Below are 21,348 nucleotides of genomic sequence, written 5' to 3'. Positions count from 1 at the left end.
CTGGCTACACACACACACACACACACACACACACACACACACACACACACACACACATTGACAAAAAGGACAAAAAAGCAGACAAGATTATAAATACTCAGAAGTCACTGGGGACAACGAGCAGATGAGCGGGGAGACACAAGTGAAAGCAATTAACAACAGGTGAAAACAATCAGGGAATCGGAGGACAGGAAGGAAGCAAACCTGACAGCAGACATGAAAGAAAACTACGCTTCAAAGCAAAACCGGAAACAACCAAAGAAAACTAACAAACACCAACACAAGAACTTAAGATGTCAGAGACTAGGCAACACGGAGGGACAGAGGCATGAATGCAGAAATAAGGTACAATAAGACACAAGCTGGGGAAACTACTAATACTACTATTAAATATAACAATACACCGGAAAGAAGACAAAACAAGACAAAACAGAACATGTAACTGGTTACCACATTAAAAATAAGCAATAAAATCTTATCTTATCAATAATGTGAGAACTAAGTCTCACATTAGACTAGAATAATAAATAAGTCAAAATCTAAAAATTCAGCTAAGAACAAAACACAAAATGTAAACCAAGACTGGAACCAGTTCAACCAGTAACAAGTGACTCTCACAATAGGTGAATAGTACTTTATCTAAATGCATCACCAAAGTCATGACAGGTTCACATTTTACTTAAAGTGCCAATTTATATGACTTTTAGCATAATTTATTGATTCAGATTCCTCACTCACTCACTCACACTGGCTTTGGGCTTGCTGAAACGCCTTTAAGTGCAGTTTGTTTATGACAGTGACTCGAGAGCAAACTTTATTACAGTCAAGGGAAAAAATAATAAAGAAATTCCCCACCACCACAACCAGACATCCACAGTCAACAGACCTTCTCCACAGACAATATACTAAAAACTTGGAGTGATGTGGTGGTTATGTTTAGCCCACTTTTCATTTACTAAACTCAAATTTCTTGTCTTGATTTAAAAATTTCTCCAGCCTCAAAACCATTCTTACAGAAAACAACACGACATATACAGGGAGTGCAGAATTATTAGGCAAGTTGTATTTTTGAGGAATAATGTTATTATTGAACAACAACCATGTTCTCAATGAACCCAAAAAACTCATTAATATCAAAGCTGAATGTTTTTGGAAGTAGTTTTTAGTTTGTTTTTAGTTTTAGCTATTTTAGGGGGATATCTGTGTGTGCAGGTGACTATTACTGTGCATAATTATTAGGCAACTTAACAAAAAACAAATATATACCCATTTCAATTATGTATTTTTACCAGTGAAACCAATATAACATCTCCACATTCACAAATATACATTTCTGACATTCAAAAACAAAACAAAAACAAATCAGCGACCAATATAGCCACCTTTCTTTGCAAGGACACTCAAAAGCCTGCCATCCATGGATTCTGTCAGTGTTTTGATCTGTTCACCATCAACATTGCGTGCAGCAGCAACCACAGCCTCCCAGACACTGTTCAGAGAGGTGTACTGTTTCCCCTCCTTGTAAATCTCACGTTTGATGATGGACCACAGGTTCTCAATGGGGTTCAGATCAGGTGAACAAGGTGGCCATGTCATTAGTTTTTCTTCTTTTATACCCTTTCTTGCCAGCCACGCTGTGGAGTACTTGGACGTGTGTGATGGAGCATTGTCCTGCATGAAAATCATGTTTTTCTTGAAGGATGCAGACTTCTTCCTGTACCACTGCTTGAAGAAGGTGTCTTCCAGAAACTGGCAGTAAGACTGGGAGTTGAGCTTGACTCCATCCTCAACCCGAAAAGGCCCCACAAGCTCATCTTTGATGATACCAGCCCAAACCAGTACTCCACCTTCACCTTGCTGGCGTCTGAGTCGGACTGGAGCTCTCTGCCCTTTACCAATCCAGCCACGGGCCCATCCATCTGGCCCATCAAGACTCACTCTCATTTCATCAGTCCATAAAACCTTAGAAAAACCAGTCTTGAGACATTTCTTGGCCCAGTCTTGACGTTTCAGCTTGTGTGTCTTGCTCAGTGGTGGTCGTCTTTCAGCCTTTCTTACCTTGGCCATGTCTCTGAGTATTGCACACCTTGTGCTTTTGGGCACTCCAGTGATGTTGCAGCTCTGAAATATGGCCAAACTGGTGGCAAGTGGCATCTTGGCAGCTGCATGCTTGACTTTTCTCAGTTCATGGGCAGTTATTTTGCGCCTTGGTTTTTCCACACGCTTCTTGCGACCCTGTTGACTATTTTGAATGAAACGCTTGATTGTTCGATGATCACGCTTCAGAAGCTTTGCAATTTTGAGACTGCTGCATCCCTCTGCAAGATATCTCACTATTTTTGACTTTTCTGAGCCTGTCAAGTCCTTCTTTTGACCCATTTTGCCAAAGGAAAGGAAGTTGCCTAATAATTATGCACACCTGATATAGGGTGTTGATGTCATTAGACCACACCCCTTCTCATTACAGAGATGCACATCACCTAATATGCTTAATTGGTAGTAGGCTTTCGAGCCTATACAGCTTGGAGTAAGACAACATGCATGAAGAGGATGATGTGGACAAAATACTCATTTGCCTAATAATTCTGCACTCCCTGTACAGCACACTTTCAAAATGTAATCGTTCATAGCCTCCTAAACCACTAACCTGACCCAGCAGCTCAGGCATCCCCAGCACTTGCCCAGTGAACACTCCTAAGCAGATTAGAATGGAGTTGAACTGGCCAATCATACCTCTGAAGTGTTTTGGGGAAATTTCTCCCAGGTACATGGGGAGAGCACTGAGAGCAATACCTGTCAGAAAGAAACAAGCAAACAATATATTAAAACCTATTAAAAACAATATATTCGTGTCTATGTAGACACCCCTGTCATCAGTATGTATTGACATAGTAGAGGAATATGCATTCACGTATCTTGGCCGTATCTAGGATCTGTAAGCATCAGCTGTCTTTAAAAGCATTGGGGGTGTTTTTATCAGTATCGAAGTCTGTTTTGTTTTACCACATAAATGTGCAGACACACCAACAGCTCCACTGCACTAACACACACTGAACATCAAGTCACATTTCACAGTTGGCTGTCTTGAACTGTGGGGCACAGTCATGGGTACTAGTATTGATGGTCTGTGCATTAGAAACGGTCTACACTGAAGAACAAGTTAATACTTAAAAACAAATCAATTTCCACACACTACAAATTGTAAACAAGTTACCCCACGCTTCTGTAAATGTGTGTATTTTTTTTAAAGGTAGCTACTATTTCTCCGTTGTGGTATAACCAAGCTACTGTTAAAACCAAAGCTGGGTTGCATTTTATGAGGTAGCACTTTTTTAGCACATGTGAAATCAGTGATCATTGAATTTAAAACACACAATGGCTTCTTCAGTTCTAACACCAGATGGGAAGTCCCAGGTATTTGACCTCTAATAGTGCTATCACCTTGGATGTGCTCTTTGAATGACCATCACTGAGTGGAGGTCGTGGCCTGTGACACCATTTATCTGCAACATAGTCTTGAGATACCTTTCCAGACGACTCTACCCACAAACACACATTGAGTCAAGTCATCTTAATGACTCATGTGATTCAGGATGGGGGAACATCTCACACCAATTCAAACCTGATGCAAGTGATTCGCATGATTGACACCAAGAAGCACATCTTAGCTGATGTGACCCCAGGGACTGAAAGGACTACAGCAGTGACCTGCAGCCCAGGAACCAGAAGTAAGCCTCCAGTCTGAGAGCAAAGTGCTCTATTAGGATAATATGGTACTATCAAGTCTATAAGGTATGATGGGTCCTGTTTATTCGAGATGTTAATATGGAAGAAATACAGTATTTTGTCCTCGCCCATGTCCAGTACTCTCACTGCAGCATTTTGGACTAACTGGAGGTTTTTCATGGACCTTTTAGAATAACCTGATAATAATGAATTCCCATAGTCGTAGAAGTAAGTAAAAAATCAGCGTCACTACAAGAGGTGATGTATGTAATTGACATTTTCTGATAAGGTCAACCAGATTAAACTTAAAAATATCATCATAATTTACATGATTAACTGAATTAATATTTTCTTTGTACTCCCTTACACTACAGCATTATGCTCTATATTGAATGTTCTACACTCTCTGATGAGTGGGAAATTATAAAAGCATATTTCTTACCAGAATCCACCCCCATAATGAGTCGTCCAATGATGAGCATCTCAAAAGATCTTGACATTTCACCCAGAGACAGAAGCACAGCAGCTATTACAGCAAAGCTGTTATTCAGCAGCAAGGTCCCCTTTCTAAAGTCAGTAAGAAAAATACATGAAAAAAATGTAAAAATTAACTAAATGTAACTCATTAAATTCAATTTCTATAGTGCTTCACCTGGGATGAAAAGAACTTCACCTAACAAAAAGCTAGCAGAGCAAGAACTATCAGAGATAGGCGAGTTTTAAAAAGCTAACATCATGGAATAGCTGAATAACTTTTTATAGTTTCAAAGGAACACATTTGAGGCCATCACAACAGAAAGATCAGTTCTGTAATGGAGGTTTCTTACACTACGCTCAATCTGAAACTATTTCATTATCCCTAGTTGCTAGTATTCTATAAAAATTAACCCAAGCTCCCAGAAGCACCAAGTCAGTGGGAACTGTTCCTCTTCTTGACAAGTAACAATCAGTTCTCAATCACTTATTATATAACAGAATTTAGTGCGGCCTCTAGCCATGCAGGACACGATTACACCAGGTCGCATCAGCTGTCACAACTGACCCCCATTTCAAAGAGCATCTGTCTGTCCTGCCTGCTGAACCTCTTCTGTTGTCCAACTGTTCTGGTTTCCAGCCTTTGTCTTGACCTCATCTCTTCTTTGGTCTTCCTGCCTGTTCCCTGCTGTATCTTAACCATTAGCCTCTAGCATGGCCCTGATGGAGCTCCACTTTCACAGCAGGTCCTGCCTCCTGGAGTAGTCTCTTTTTAATCCCCCATCTGCAGCACCTGGGCAGCACTGTTTATCTGCCTTGCCACCAGGCCACCCAACATCTCTGGTTCCCTTGTTCTCCAGCATCGGGCCATTTGCGTGTGATCTCCAGCTCATCTGCGTACTTTTACTTTACCAGCCTTTGTTGACCAAGTTGCTTTTTTTCTTCAGCATGCCTGTTTGCCGTGTGTGCGCATTCAGGTCTTGTCTGAACTGTACCTTTTTTAATGTCAGGGGTCAAAGAAAAATGTTTTCTTCCTATTGATTTTTGCTATCTTTGAAGTGAGATGCTTAACAACGCCACTGAGGCTCTCAGAGCAGCACATTTCATAAGTTATAGCATTTGTATTTCAACATCAGTCACACAACACCAGCAGCATGATAATCAGCCGTGTTTTGTTTCTGAGATGAAGGCTTTTCTCTCTTGCTGTGTCTAAATCTACATTTAAATCTAAAATTTAAATACACTCATTTATGTAGCAGTGCAGTCGACCACAAATGTTTATTAATCTCTTTTCATGTCTGTGGTGAAATGTCCACACACCTCTACAGATTTTTTTTTTAAACTAAACCTACCTCGGCTTCCCTGGCATACTTTGAAGTGTGTTTCATTTCAATTGCTCCATGAGTCCTCATTAAGTTAACATATATATTCAACGCTTGTCCCTGACATCTGAATTTCAACCTTTCCGAAACTCTGTGTAAAACTTCCAGCTGACCCCCACGTCTAGCAGGGAATGTGGAGGGAAAATGAATTATACGCTTCAACCTAATTAACACAGTGAGGATCGCAACCTGAGAAATCCAAGGTGAACCTCAAGGGTATCTTAATTGTCTGAAATGACTCTGAGTAAAAACTTCATAAGTCTCTCTGTGACACTCTTGTCATTAGTGGATAACAGATTCTTTAGAAGACGTATCATTTCATAGCCCTGAGGTGATTTTGTTAGTGCCTGAACGTGTCCCTTGAGGATAGTAGGACATGTGGCTCTGCAATCCAACACGTAGGTGATCAAAAGTTAAAGCTAAATGCATCACGCTGGCTGTGAGATTGGATCTCATCATGCAGTATATAGGCTGTCAAACCAGTGCAAGTCAGTAAAGACCAATACCTTTTATGTCCTTGGAGTCAGTGCACTGACAGTCTTTTATGTCTTAAATCCATTACAAAAACTTACTGGTACTTGATCATTGTAAATGGAGGCTAAATACAACAGTGAGATTGCTACAGAGTAGATTTAAAATTATTCATTATTGTACTTAAAGGAACTGGTTGTCTAACGGAGCCTTGTACCAAAAGGGAGACACGAGGAACAAAAATAACACTTGTACACTTTAAGGGTCTGTGTTTGTACTTAACATCACTGTTATTTAGTCACAGCTGGAGAGGTGAGCCACAGTGTTAAAACCACAATGATTTTGTTGGATCATTTTGTTAAATTAACATCATACTGAGAAGCCAACAGTTCGTGCACAAACAAGGTCATTTACCACCTGCCTAAGCACTGTTGCAGATCAAGTGGTTAGTGGTTTCTTTCTTCCCTTGCTAACAGCAGCACACCACACTTCAAAAATTCCCCTTTCTTGTGTTTGTGCAGCACAGTGTTATCCTGCGGTCCCTCGATTTCAATCCGACCAAGCATTTGTGGGATTCACCAGAACAAGCTCGATCCAGAGAGACCGCTCCCCACAACAAAGGAAGCCAAAGGATCTACAGTGTTGTTCATATTCACTCATAACATAATCGTTTGCACCAAACTGACTGCTGTTCGCCATTCCCTGATGAGTGAAGGATATAAAAGCAAACTTCTTACCAGCGATATTGTAAGCACATAACAGTGTTCTCACCTGCCCAGTACTTTGATGATTAACGTGGCAGACAGGGCTCCAAAAAGGCCTCCAATAGAAAATATGGACACTGTGACGGACCAGAGGAGGGTCACCGTCTCCGCTGAAATAGGCTCCCCATATCTCTCAATCCATGTCTTATTGTAGAAAGCTTTAATGTACTGCAATACAAAAGGAACACAAAGAGATGTTTTAAATGTGTTATTCATATGGATAAATGGTGAAAACAAACAAAAAACATTGATATTTAAAAAGTTTAGATGTAAACCTAGAAACCCCCAACACATGTTTACTGAATATCATATGTATCATGAGTGTGTTTTTACATTTCCAATCTGACTTTATGACCTAAACTTTGCCTGAAGAAAAGGACTACCAGGAAATGATTGTTAAACGATATGATCTGAAAACATTTTGCTTTAATACCAGTAATAATATTGGTAAGATTTTATATCTGGTCTCCACAATATGCAAATAAATTAATTTCAGCAGGCTTAATGCAGGCATGTCATTAGCCCTGGGCGGCCCTGGATGTTTATTGAATAGCTCCAGATTTCATAAAAGAATTGTTTATTCTTTGCATCTGTATTCAGGTTTGTCACACGTGAAACACTCTTATCTCTCTCTGACCTACCTGCCCTAATGCAATCTAAAATGTGTTCATGTGTTCATATACATGATTGATTGACTCCTTGTATCCAATAAAATGAATAAATGACGTGTAAAACACCTAATCAATCATCACATCAAAAGTTTGAGATTTGGATAGTTTGACTGGAGCATCACGATAGCATTCTTTTTACAGACAGTGTCTGACGTTTTGTATAACTTTACTTTAAAAAATAGCAAATAGCGTAATAGCAACAAACTGAGTGACTTCATTAAGAAGTTGAAGCACAGGCTACAATGAGTCAGTGAATGTGTCGCATTAAATTATTACGGCACTTGTATCAACCCACGAGAATTCTAAAGTGTCTTCATTGAGCGTGAAGACGTCGGTTGCATAGAAAGCAAAGGGCCTTGTAGTTTTTTGATCTTTCATTTAACAACTGCGACTGAATTCCTGTTAAACCAAAGCTGAAGCCCTCCCTGTCTTCAGCACTGTCAGGAAGGGCAGTGGTCACACAGTCGCTGTCATTGCTTGCTTTGGCTTAGGAGCTACTCATTGTAAGCATCACGTATCACGAGCATGATTGCCGGCTTTGCTTAACTTAAGACTGAAAAATGACCTTTGATGTCACTTCAAATTTGCTGAAAACAATTCTATCGCTAGGAAAAGGGGGGGGGGGGTTTAAAGGTTACACCAGTTTCTACAGGGCTTTCATCACCCTTATCGCTACTTTTACTGAAGATCAGCCAAGTCACGTGCTATAGATAAATAATTTCCAAAGATATTACTTCACATCATCATCACATCACTCCCTGCAAACATCCACCGACTTCAGTTATTCATGTGTTCAACAGTTATTTCTCACCAGCATCACAGCCACAAAACACAATCGATATTTTTAGATTTTGTACCATGGCAACATCTGTTTGACACGGCTATATAATATTTTACGCTCACTGGTTTTCTATCAGAGTGAAGCCGTTCATGAGTCGATCTGTTGTTATGTTGTCTCAGTTAATGTCAAGCTGTTGTAAGAAATGTTTGCATAAATAATGATTAAGACTCCTTCATTTTTATAACAGGTGTTGTGTCGAGGGGAGATTAATGCCATGCCACTATCATGCACATTAATTCAAAGATGTTACTGGTGCACCCAGTTAACTCCAAGAAAATGTCTTTGTGAAGATTTCTTTAGCAGGGTAAATTTGATGTCTACAGAAAATGACGGTAGTTATACATTATTAATGAGTAAATTCCCATCATCTTGACATTGTCTGGAAGTGGAATGAAGAGTAGCAAATAGTTTTTTGCCCCTACTTTGATGCTTCTCCTCTAAGATGAGGTTTGTGGTCTACTTGCATATCTAATGTCTGATACCTCAATAGCTCGACCTATTAGAGTTCAATGGAAATGAATTTTTAACACTTCATATAATATTCCTTTGCCCACATTTGAAGATAGCTCGCTGCTGGGGGTGGCCCTGCTGTGCGTGGAGAAAGCTGAATGTTCATTTATAGGTTTTTGTGCCGCGTGTAGAAACGATTGTGGCTTTAGTGAACTATTAAAGAGATCGACTCGGTCTTTTTTGAAATGTAGTGAGAACTCTGTCTGTAATATTCCTTCTGTTGTGTTATCCTAATTCAACTCAACGTTTTTGTTGGTTTATTCTGTTCGGCTTTTGTAAAGACAGCAGGAGAAGTGGTGAGCCCTACTGAGGTGGAGGAGAGCCAGTGCTGCATAAATGATCAGCTGGTGCTTCTGGTGGGCAGATTCTATAAAGGGGAGTAAACAAAAAAGCAATGGCTCAACAACAACGTAAACTGGAGAATTAGCTGCAAAATACAGATTAAACAGTAGGTGGGACTTTTAAGTTTGCTAAGCCAAGCAGAAAACAAAATATCCAGGCAACAGATTTTGGGGTTGTGCAGAGTGGAACTGTGTGCAAAGAAGATCTGGAAGGTTAATTTTTGTTTGCTTGTTTTTTTTAATTACTTCTCAATTTTCTTTTATTTATTTTTTGTTAAGTGCATTTTACACCCTACTAATTCCATGCAGTAATCAGTAGGTCGCTTGAAAATGAGAACCCGTGTCTCAGTGAGGTTCATTTGTATAAATAACGGTGAAATAAATTAAAAATATAAAATAAAATCATCACATTTCTGAACAAATTGTTAAAAAGGAAAGCCTTAATAGTATGTAGGCTGTGTTTTGTTGAGTTCTACCAAGTATAGAGAAGTGAACGATTTGAAAAATTAGGATTGAAGCCCTTAAGGTGCAAATAAAACCAGCCTGTTATAAAGTCTCACACAGCCTAAACCCAGGGTGAACATACTGTTTTTTAATGAAAGCAAAGCAATTTCAGTTATAGCCTGCCACTAAGAAATTTGGAGGATATGTAGAAGATCATGCATGTACAGCATTTAAAGAATAATCCACTTGGATAGTAGCACAGCAGGTCCTAGAGAACATAATAACATTATGTCCTTGACAAGAAAACAACATTTCAAAACTTTACATTCTGAAATAAAAAACAGTGGGAAACTTATTGTCATTGTTTAGACAAAGAATGCATTGTTCATAAACTGTGCAATACGCTTCTTATTTTTGAGAGGTACTGTGACAAAATATGCAGGCTCTTGGTAAGCGTACAACTACCACCCCCTATATATTGTTTTCAAGCTTGTTTGGAGGACTCATAATCTACTGAAGGCACACTGAGAAATACATCATATGAATCTGTTCTGTTAAAATCTTCCCATATAAGGTCAATCATCTATTTTCAAATTTATTTTAAAATATGGACACTGTTAAGAGCAGTATCAAAATGTGAAATTACACTGAACTGTCAGAAAGTACACTGTAAAACATATTATTATGCTTAATTTAAAATATAAAGTAGACTGAATTCACTTTTTATCATCTTTCTAAACTACAGCTCCTTAATCTGAGCTTGGGAATTGTACTACGATGAAAAATAAAATCATGTTTTTTGTGTTTTCTGCAGTATTAGTTGTTAGTGTAGGTGTAACTGCAGAGCTGAAGGTCGTGGCGCTTGAACACTAATTATATAACCTGTGAGACATCTAATTACCTCTGAACAAACAAACAGCCTGATTGGAAAGCATGACCTCTGAAACACGTTTCCCATCCGAGTGGCACCACATAATTGAACTTGTACAGAACTCAAAAATGCAGTTTCTGTTTCACCAGTCAAAGAAGATGTAATGTAAACTTACAAGAACATTGGCTGCACATGTTGTATTTTTCGGATACACATTACTTTGCAAAAGCAACCCCTCATTTCTTTATATTTTTTGCTGGAAAATTTGAAATAGTTGTAGTACTGAAAAATACATAGAAACACATTATATAATGCAAAAACAGAGTCCATACATTTCATACAACAAGCTAGAAAGTCAGTATTTGGTATGACCACCTTTACTGCTTCAATGCTGTTGAGGTTCAAGCTCAAAGAAGACTCGTGACTCATTGTATTGCACTGTGTATTTTTCTATCCAAGTATGCTTTTAGTGCATTGGCAGTGTGTTTGGGATCGATGTCGTACTGAAAAATGAAGCTGCTGCCAGTCACATGCTTTCCAGATGATACTGCATGATGGATCAACTTTTTCATCAGACCTATTGCCACTGATTTTCAGTCCTGTCCAAAATGTAATGTACAGTATATTTAATATAAGTATATGTATTTGGTCTGGAGGTTTAGGCTCCCCTGTTCTCAGCTGCCCAAACAAACTGTGAAACCATTAATCTGGCAGGACACTCCCCTGGGACTGTCCTGCAATCACATGGAAATAATACCTATATATAAAAAGTATACCTAAAGGTATTATGTATCGGTATAATACCTGTAGATGGTCACTGTACTGGGGATAAGTCTGACTACAACAGTGTCTATGAGTCTGATATACCGTGTTCATTTTGAACAATTTCTTCTTAATGGGGGGGGGGGTCCTCTATATCTGCAGAGCTACAGTTCTGTCAATTGTACCTTTATTAGAAGCTGGTTTTAGCACTGCCATTCAATATTTATGGATGAGTACTAAAAGTTTAATTACCGCACAAAGAAAACATACAAAATCACTTGTGGTTCCCTGCAAAAAGGCTGAGAACAAGTGTTTGACTCACCAGAGCAGGAGCGTTGACTACAGAGAGGTTGTAGCCATAAAGGAAAGATGAGCCCAGGGAGCCAAAGAAGGCGGCACACAACAGGCAGGCTGTAAGTGACTGCTAACGAGAGAGCACACATGAACACATTATGCTAGTCATGCAGTCCTTTCCACATTGGTGTTGATCAATGCCAAGGGCAGATTCAGTCAAGGGAATTCAACCCTGGGTGAGTTGTGTTACTCTGGGCATCAATGCTAAGAAAACAGCTTCTTAAATCCATGCTTTGTTTTTATTTTGTCAATTGTTTCATTTTAGCGCAAAGTCAACACTGTGTGAAATATATTTCTCATGACAACGTGATATATTATTACTGAAAATGACAAAGGAGGATGGGAATAGGAAATAAACCATATCAAGGCTAAAACTGTGATGACCTGAAGGAAGCTCATTAAAGACTTCAATACAAAAGAGAAGGATAGAAATTCAATAAATGCAATAAAGGGGTTAAAATCATAAAGGTTTGCCCTCAGTGTAGCACATGATGAAAGGAGATAACATCATTAAATTGAAACCATTTTCCATTAGGAGAAGAAACTTGATTAGCAGATTGTATTGCATACTTGCTTTATGAGTATCCTCTTGGCAAGGTGCTACGTTCTCCATCAGAAGGTTGTGCAAAATATTAAGTAAACGAGTTATAGAAGACCATGAGTTTCTATTGTGGATAGGTTTACGGGAGAGAAAGGGTTAAATAATGACCAGGAATGCTAGGAATCATCCTCGGGGGACTATACTGGGGTAATCTAGGTGTTTGCTATTACATGTTGCTATAAACCACTGGAGAAGTCTAGTGGCAACAGCAGAGGCACTGAAGAGACAACAACAACACAACCTCCAAAAAGGGAACGACTTTATACTTGGTAACAATCATCTATGGCTCTTTCTTTATCCTTATTAGGTGATTTATCTCTTTCTTCTCTTTGCTTTTTGTTAGTGTCTTGAAACGGTTCCGGCAGCCTGGGTTGCACAAGAAGTCCAGCTCCTTGAGGATGACACATTTATACATGCCACTGCAAGATGTTTGCCGTGTCTCACAGAACAGTCTCAAAAATGTAAAGGAGATCCCAGGAGACGGGTCGTGGAACCATCATCAGCACAGCACCAGGATCTGCTCCTCTGTGTAGGAGGAACAGAAGAAGCACTGCCAGAATACCACAAAAAGACCTCCAGTGGGCTACTTCTGCATGTTTCTGACCAAATTATGATAATCAGAGTCCTTGAGCATGACATGAGGGCCTGACTTCCTGTAATGAGGCCTGTGTTCAAACTAGTGTCATTCAGCTTGATTGGCATTTGCCAGAGAAACCCCAGAACTGGCAGGTCTGCCATTAGCACCCTGTTCTATTCACAGATGACAGCGGGCTCACATTGAGCAGATGTGACAGATGGGAAAGAGTCTGGAGATGGCGTACCAATCATTATGCTACCTGCAATATCATTTAACTTGAGTGATCAAAGTAAGCATAACCTTGGAGGATCACACAGATCTCCATGTGTTAGTACCAGTACCCTGACAGCTGTTATGCATGGGGATGAAAACCTCAGATTCACCGTCCGCCCTTACGCTGGTACAATGAGTCCTGGGTTCTCCTAATTCAAGACAATTTCCAGCCAACTGTGGCCAGAGTGTACAGGTTACTGGTTGATTAACGCACTGATACCACTGACTGGCTCTCACTTTCCCAAAACCTGAATCAAATTGGGAATCTCTGGAACAATCTGAGTCAGTGCATCCAAAGACACCAAATAGCTTCACAGAGTTCACTAACAGCCTTTTCCAGGTCTAACAGGAGGAGAACCCCAAGGACACCAGCTGTCATCTTATCAGGCCGTTGTTGGGAGTGTATACAGACAACATATGCACTAGTGAGCCACATATTATGACACAAGTTGTATCAGCATGTGTTTTCAATTTTTAACTCTGATTTTTGGTGTGTTTTCAAATGCAGTCGTCAAAGGTTTGACGATTTTTCATTTCCACTGACGAAACTTGTTGAGAATTTTTTCTCTAGAAGTAACACAATGTGTGCCAATCACTGTGTTCAACTTGAATATTTTATTCACCAAGATCCAGTGTGTGGTTTAAGTGCACATTTTGTAAGTGTAATTAATTTGTTTTATAGCAACAAACATACTTTAAAACATCATACAGCATTAAGTGAAGGACGATAAGCTTTTATATGAAGTACCAACCTATACCTTGGACCAATAGACTGCAAAGACGAGCCAAAAAACTGAATGCACAGTATTGTTATCAAGTCCATGAGGATAAGATGCAGCAGAGCTATGAGGAGCCAGTGATTAAAGCTGAAGAAAATGAGCAGTAGACTGTAGATAAAGCTTTAGGAGGAGGAAAGGAAGAAAAAGTTGTGATTCCAGCTCATAATGATAAGCTAAAGGGGTGGGGGGTGGGGGGTGGGGAGAGGAGAGGGGAAGGATATTCTGGATATCATTTGAAATTACATTTGATCCACAATGCTATCTGAGAAAATGAAGTCAAAGTAAAGGAAACCATGCTGAAACAGAATACATAAGGCTACTGCGAGCCTTGAATACGCATGTATAAGTCATCCTTATATATTTTTAATAAAGAGTAAAATCTCAAGCAATCGCCTTAAAACCCAGAGAGTAGTGTCATATAGGGGAAATTGATATCTCATATTTTTAAAGGTTAAAAACTCACGGATAGTAGCATCTTTCCCACAGTCCCTTAAAAAATATGTCCCAGTGACGCTGAGAGTTGTTTTCACGTGTCTTTCCATGCATTTCCTTTGTTTGGTAATGGATTCTCTAGAGCCCCTTAAAGCTTAATCTTGCAAACTTTGAAACAGACATATGTGCGTGAGGGAGTTGTACTAACAATGGAGCTGATGAGTTACTTCCAGGTACTTACAGCCTAAACTATGTTCTCAATCAGGGGCTCAGTGTAACAATCACTTTGTAGCATCTGTGAAGAGTTGGGCGCAAATTCCAACAAGACTAATTTTTTTTTCTTTTCATAAATACAACAATACACAAATGACAAAGTTTCCCCAAGTGGCTTTGAGACCTATACAGCATTTGACATCCACTGTCCTCAGTAACAAGCAAACACACAAATTTGTGCGATTTGAGTACTTGTCAGAAAATAAGAAAAATTAACACCCAGCAAAACATAAAAGAAAAGGACCAATTAAATTCTGTTTATCCTAAAGCACATTTCCATCCATCCAGTGTCTTCTGTTTATCCGATTAAGGCTCTCAGCTGTCATAGGGTGAAAAGCGGGGATCACCCTAGAAAGACTGCTGGTCCATTGTAGAGCTAACACAAAGACAAGAACCATTCACACTCACATCAACACCTACAGACAATTTAGAACTGCCAATGAACCTAATCCAATGTGGACTGTGGGAGGAAGCCAGAGTACCCAGGGAGAACCCACATATGCACAATGAGAATATGCAAATTCCCTCAAAGCTCACACAAATCTATGTATTTTAGACATAACACTGTTTCTGCAGAAGTGGACTGGCCAAAAAATAAGTAATGAAATATGCAGATCCACTGACAGATTTTATTGCAACATAATTTTAGTTTTTATCTGAAGAAGGTTACCACTAAAGCTGATGTCATTTTAGATCAAAAAGTGGGGTTCCAAGTTTCAGCAGCAGGTTTTAGGGGAAAAGCTTGAAATGTGTGTGTTTCAGTACATATTTACATATTTACTGAGGTGCAGTATCTTCACAGCTGTGTAATGTCCACGGATAACATAACGGGTTAATGTATGACATAGTAGCCAAATAACAGGGAAACCAGAGGTCTATATACACTGAAAAAAAGGGATTGGCCAGCTCTTGGATTTACATAAGCATCTTGCGTGTATTTAACACAATTGCCTCATGCTTTAAAGTTAAGTGTAACTATATAGTGTAGAAACTACATGATATGCAGAGAGGCTAGATTAAATTGTTCATATCATGTTCAAGTGAAGTAAGTCAATAATATAGCAATGTTAAATCCCGTGACACTGCACGGGTTTCAGACTCGCGCTCTTTAGATCGTGGTTTCAGGAAGGCATCCATCTCAGTCAAGTCGAGCAGCCACCTCTACTTTTTTTGGTATACCAAAAAAAGTAAATTGGGTGGTTGTTACATTAAAAAAGTCTAACTTGTAATTTGAACACAATAATTTCATGTTTCTATGAACGTAATTAAATCATGTAGGATTTGCATGGAATTCAAAAACTTAATTTGTTCTTGTTGAGACGACCTGATACAATCTAGTAAGAGTGGTTAGTTGCTGAACTCATGAAATTCACAAGATCGCACAAGATTTCAAACTGCAGGAAAATCAGTGGAGTTATAAGAGGCAGAGAACTACACACACACCACGTGCATGCTATTGCTATTTATTGTGGATTAACCTGTCAAGGACAAAAACAAAAAAATTCTGCATCAAATACAGGAAATCATAGCTTTCCTGTGTTTCCTAGATTGTTGGCATGGTGGTTAGTGCTGTTGCTTCACAGTAAGAAGGTCCTGGGTTCAAATCCACATTCCGGCTAGTTTGCAGCTTTCTCTCTGGGTTTTCTGGTTTCCTCCCACAGTTAAAAGTCATGCAGTTATTAGAGTTAGGGTTAACTGGTGATTCTAAATTACCTGTGAGTGTAAATGGTTGTTTGTTTCTATGTGATAGACTGGTGAGGTGTCTAGGGTGTACCGTGCCTCGTAACCTATCATTTCAGGGTTATTTCCCAGCCCTCCTGCAACCCGGAGGATGGTAGTCATTGTAAATCCATTCAACTTTTATGGTAACCAGGATCTAGACTTTGTTGAACATTATGTAATATGAAGACAACATGTAGTATTTAAGTGACCAATAGTATTGGGGTAAAAGTTATTGAATAGTGTTGAAATAAAATGACAAAATTGTGAAGGATTAAAACATTCCAAGAGCTCAGCTTACTTCATCTGAACATGTTTCAATCGCGTTTTAGAAACACAAAATGCACAGGTTTATTGAATATGAAAAAGTTGTGTTGATTTAACTCGGTTGTTTAATTTTCTGCCAAAGCAAAACATTTGTGTGCAACCAATGTCCATTATTGAATCAAGTAAATCCAACATGGCCTTTTTTTCAGTGTAGTACTATTAGGACAGGGCTGTTCCTCCATAAAGCAAAGACATGATTGTCTATATTATAACATTTTTCATGCCAGAACAACACAAAGAAGTACGTAAGAATCAGTGCCTTAATCTGACTAACCTTCTTTTCAGAGTTGTGAGTGCTGTCATCTTGGCCAATCTGATCATCCTTTTGTTCGTCCATGTTCACGTTTCAGCGACCTTAAATGAGAAGGCCATGTTATATCACGTGAGATACGTTGTGTATATGGAAAGGAGACGGGACACATTTCACAACGAGGATGAGGAGGAACCGAAAACTAAGTGAAACGTGCTGAAAAGGAAATGACCTCTTTGTACGGACATGCAGAACATCTTTGCAAGCCAGAAAGCAAACTGGCTTCCTGGCTTGCAAAAGTGTGAAATGTTACCCCCAGCCTGAAGTTTTGAGGGGATTTTACCCAGTTGCTCAACAACAGGGGGAATACTGGTCTTGATTTAAAGTACACTTTAATGTCGTTTTCTACTGCTAGACCAGCTGACTGATCAAAGACTCAGTCTGCCACCTAGTGGTTACTAGAACAGCAGCAGGCAATCACTGGGCAGTGGAAAACTGGTAGGGTTAAATAAAAAATTACAGGAAGTTTTATCCACCACAGGTTACACGGTGGTGAAAGGGGAAGAAGAAAACTGTACTTTTTATGAAGCTTTTTGGGGATTCTGAACAAACCAAAGACAAACCCAGAAAGAAGTAATTCATGCAGTACTGATAGGAGTTGATATTGTATAGCAGTCCTCTCTGACTTCAAGGTTAATTACATTTTGCATTCAGACAGTTTCTGAAAAGTAAATTAGTCTCTGACTGGATGCAAATGAAAGCCAGCAGGACTCTGAGTCACAGGGAGCAGGATCAAAACCCACAGCTGTGGATTGAATTCTTAAGAAGACGTGTGACAAATCAGATTGTTCTTGTTTTACCTTCCTAATTTTACGCAAAGGATCACTGCAACTTTTTAATTAAATCAGCTGTTTGATCAGGAGGTCAAATTAGAAGCTATAAAGTAATAAATATGATTAATTTTATTGCCAGCCTGAGTGGATGATTTATGTTTTACGGTGTATTTCTTCAACAATAAATGGCTGTGAAGGCTAACGCTTGAAAGTTTCATCGGGCATAAGACAAAATTCATGAGTTGACTATATCTGCAATGGGAAATGTGCTCGTTCAAGCATCAAACGAGTCCGCCTTGTTTCAGAAGACGTTTTTAGTTGGTTGAAGCAGTTTATACAAGGACTTCAAACTGTTTGCTTTTTAATGATGTTCTGCAGTGTTGGAAGCCACCCAGCAGATAACAAGCAAAAACATATCCACATAGTGACCCTTAGCAGTGTGACTGTTTGGGTGTTAGTCTGAGATTCTACACCATAACTCTCAATTAGTGCAGTGCTGTAGGTGAAACACCACCTCATCAAAGCAAAATCTTTCTCCGGCTTATAAAACCCAGACCCCATGTAGTGTTGAAAAGTGGCTTTCAAAGATATGCACCTTGCTCCACGATTTTTGTATGTGGTACATCCCATACCCAGATAAAAAAAAACAACTGTTGTCAATAAATAAAGTTATGCTGTCTTATATATAACAGAAAAGTGACTAAAAAGGGGACACGTGCAAGCCACTTTCTTTGCACAATAACACACAGCAATGTGGCAATCTAGCAAAGATGACTCGACAAGGACAACTTTACTGGACTTGTTCAGCTCTGTTAAACAAAGTTTGGTAAAACAACACAAGCCATGGTGTTGTGAATATAGTCAAAATATCAAAGCCTACCGTGGATACATGTAAGTCAGAAATGGTACAAAGTTTTTAACAAAAAGTATGACTGTGGGCATATACTTACCCAGCATTCAGGCAACGTATCCAGTGCATACAAAGAGAATACTCCCCAAACATTTCCCAGACAGAACTGTGATAACAGAACTGAGAAATGATTAACCTTGAGTTCTTCCCTCCCTCTCCATATCTAAGATTAGCCACACTGCAGATAAAAGAACAAATACGCTGCATGTGTATAAGCTGGTATTACTGCATAACTGAGACACACAGACGGCAATGACTGATCTCTCTACTGTCCTGTCTTAATAAGAGCATGAACAGTTTCATGAGGATGGTGATAACAATTTATTACGCTTGATTAACTTACAGAAAGAACTCTTCCTCAAAAAAGGGGGTGGGGGTTTAGATGAAACACCTTTTTCTTCATTAAAAGGTGTATTAACCAGCAAGCTGCTCCACAGTATGAATCGATTTTAAATAAAGAATTTATGGGGAAGAACAAGGGCTGTGAAATACACAACAAATGCACAAACATACCGCCAACATTATATTCTACAGTAAATTCGACAACCACGTAAAACACTGCACAACTGTATCGTGGCACAAGCAGCTTCATTTTTCATTTTGCTGCAGTGAAGCACAGGTGTACTCCAGGAACTGGTGGCATCACTCATAGATGTGATTACAGGTGTTTAAAGTCTGACTTCCAACTGCATCCACATGTTTGACACTTTGAAGTTCAAAGTTCAAAGCAGTGAAATTCAGGTCTTCGATCACTAAGTTCACTTCTCTGCATTCGAATCAGACACAGTCGGTAAAGTGCGCCCAACTCCTGTACGCTGTGGGACAGCAGGTGCACTGGCTATTTTATATTTTTATTCAGCATTCAAATCACTAGTGAACCAATTGGGGGGTTTTCTCGTTTATTAGATAATTTGCTAGCTCCCCTGTGTCTCTTGCTTTTCTAGGTCAGTTTTGGGTACTTTAGATTTGGGTCTATTAAGTAGTTGGTTAGTTATGTTACATTGTTATCCTATGTTGGCATTACCGCTTGAGTTTAATCTGGTTTATTTGATCTCTTCTAAGGACCCAGAGCTACATCTGACTTCTTGCAAACTCTTTTTTTAATACTCATTGTATTAACCCTAACCCTCTAGTATATTCATATTCAGAATCTACTTATAAAGATTATAAAGTGATAATACTAAAAAGGCATTGTAAAAGCATGACTATATTGTGTCTCTTATTTGTCACATAGTACATTCAAGTCAAATAAGGATTTCAATATTATGCAACAGAAAGTCATAATTACAAGACACGAAATCGCTGTTACGAGCTCTCCTGATGAAACAAAAAGTTCTGATACACTAGGTCATAACTATAAGAATATGAGGTCACAATTAGGAGAAATAATTTTGTTTTTTGACATAAAGGTAATGATTCTATAAAAACAAAGAGACTTCTCCTCTTTCTTCCATAGCCCTAGGTCCCAGGGTCCGCATCCATACCTGCAGCTAGTGACGCTTACATGTCTTTGGACTGTGGAGCAACTACAGGAAACGCACACCGGGAGAAGCTGAAGTCAAACAAAGTCCAAACAAATGAGAACCAGGAGATTCAAACCCGGAACACGCTGCAACTCAGTGAAACCATTTAAGTACCATCTATTATGTTTGGGGACAAGGAACATAAACCTCCTTCATTTCATGCATGGAAACACTGCAGTCAGACAACATAAAGATCCTGGAACTCACCATGAAATTTGGTATATAGTACATCCCATCCAGGCGCTGGAAATGCAAGGCCTGAATTCGCAAATGTGCAAATACCATGCTGATAAGAGCTTGACTCTCGAAATATAAGAACAATGAAGTGTGGTCATCCGGTTTAACCACACACCACATTGTTCGGCCACATTCCTAGAACTCGTGTGAGAATGAGGAGCAAACCATTCACGGACACAATAATCCAAAGTGAACATTCAGATGAAAGTATTCCACAGAGACATGTCGGAGGCTAATGTGCTATCAAAAACAGGAACAACAATATTCCAATGCCAGAAAGAAAAAACTGATTTTGCAGGCAGAAAGAACCATGACATGCTGCAGTTTTATAGAGCACAACAACTTGGTGTTTAATCCCCCCCAAAAAAAACCTCCTCATGCAGCTTTTTCAATGGCTTCTTTTTCACTGGCTTCTTTTTCACTGGTTTTTTCAATGGCTTCTTTATTTGCCCTCAACCTCACAGTAATTACATTTTTAAACAGCTTGTGACTACTATTTATAATGCAAACACGTGATTTTTTTTTTGGATTTTTTTTTACCAAAACTGCAAAGTACAGGCTCTACAGCAGCAGCACATGGCTGAAGGATTAAGCAACAACTCTTTCTTCTTTTTTATTTTTTTTTTGCTTTGAAAACTGTCCTAAAGAAACATTTGGGTCAATAGCTGCCGTGGGGAAAAAAGATACTGCTGAGTAATGAAACTCGGGCTTGTAAGCTGAACACCCCCTTTAGGAGCACTTTTCTCAGCTCGGGAGTCTAGGTAACACAAGTATTAGATTGCCTGGGGTGTGTGTGGACCTTTCAGGAGGGGAAAAATCCATAGACCGCGCGCGTCAAACCTCTGAATTCATACTTGAATTTTTATTTTTACAACAAAAATATTGAACCTAGGATGCCTTGTGTATTTTATATATTGCATGTCACACACTGGGGTTAAAATGTGGTCAGTCAAAGTATATAAAAAATATATATATATATATAAAAAAAAAAAATATATATATA

General features: G+C 39.1%; 1 protein-coding gene across 5 annotated transcripts in view; it reads right to left on the bottom strand.

Annotated features, from left to right (window-relative positions):
* slc2a9l2 (solute carrier family 2 member 9, like 2) overlaps positions 1-21,348 on the bottom strand; it is a 97,875-nt gene that overhangs the window by 75,884 nt on the left and 643 nt on the right. Inside the window, exons 1-6 of one of the 5 annotated variants that reach the window (XM_042219429.1) lie at positions 20,316-20,723; positions 16,867-16,946; positions 11,580-11,678; positions 6,825-6,985; positions 4,169-4,293; positions 2,648-2,793 (exon numbers count right to left, since the gene is read on the bottom strand). In XM_042219429.1, the coding sequence (XP_042075363.1) occupies positions 2,648-2,793; positions 4,169-4,293; positions 6,825-6,985; positions 11,580-11,678; positions 16,867-16,929 (594 nt within the window). In that variant the 5' untranslated portion in view covers positions 16,930-16,946; positions 20,316-20,723. Of the gene's footprint in view, positions 1-2,647; positions 2,794-4,168; positions 4,294-6,824; positions 6,986-11,579; positions 11,682-16,866; positions 16,947-18,625; positions 20,264-20,315; positions 20,724-21,348 lie in introns of those variants that run through there. The other 4 variants (XM_005918700.3, XM_005918701.2, XM_005918699.2 and 1 more) reach the window with 4 other exon arrangements.

Source organism: Haplochromis burtoni, unplaced genomic scaffold, assembly GCF_018398535.1.
Source record: "Haplochromis burtoni strain Fernald_Lab_line unplaced genomic scaffold, NCSU_Asbu1 Contig_32, whole genome shotgun sequence".
NCBI lineage: Eukaryota > Metazoa > Chordata > Actinopteri > Cichliformes > Cichlidae > Haplochromis > Haplochromis burtoni.
Note: the sequence above shows the minus strand (reverse complement) of the source record. Positions and strands in the feature narration are given on the sequence as shown.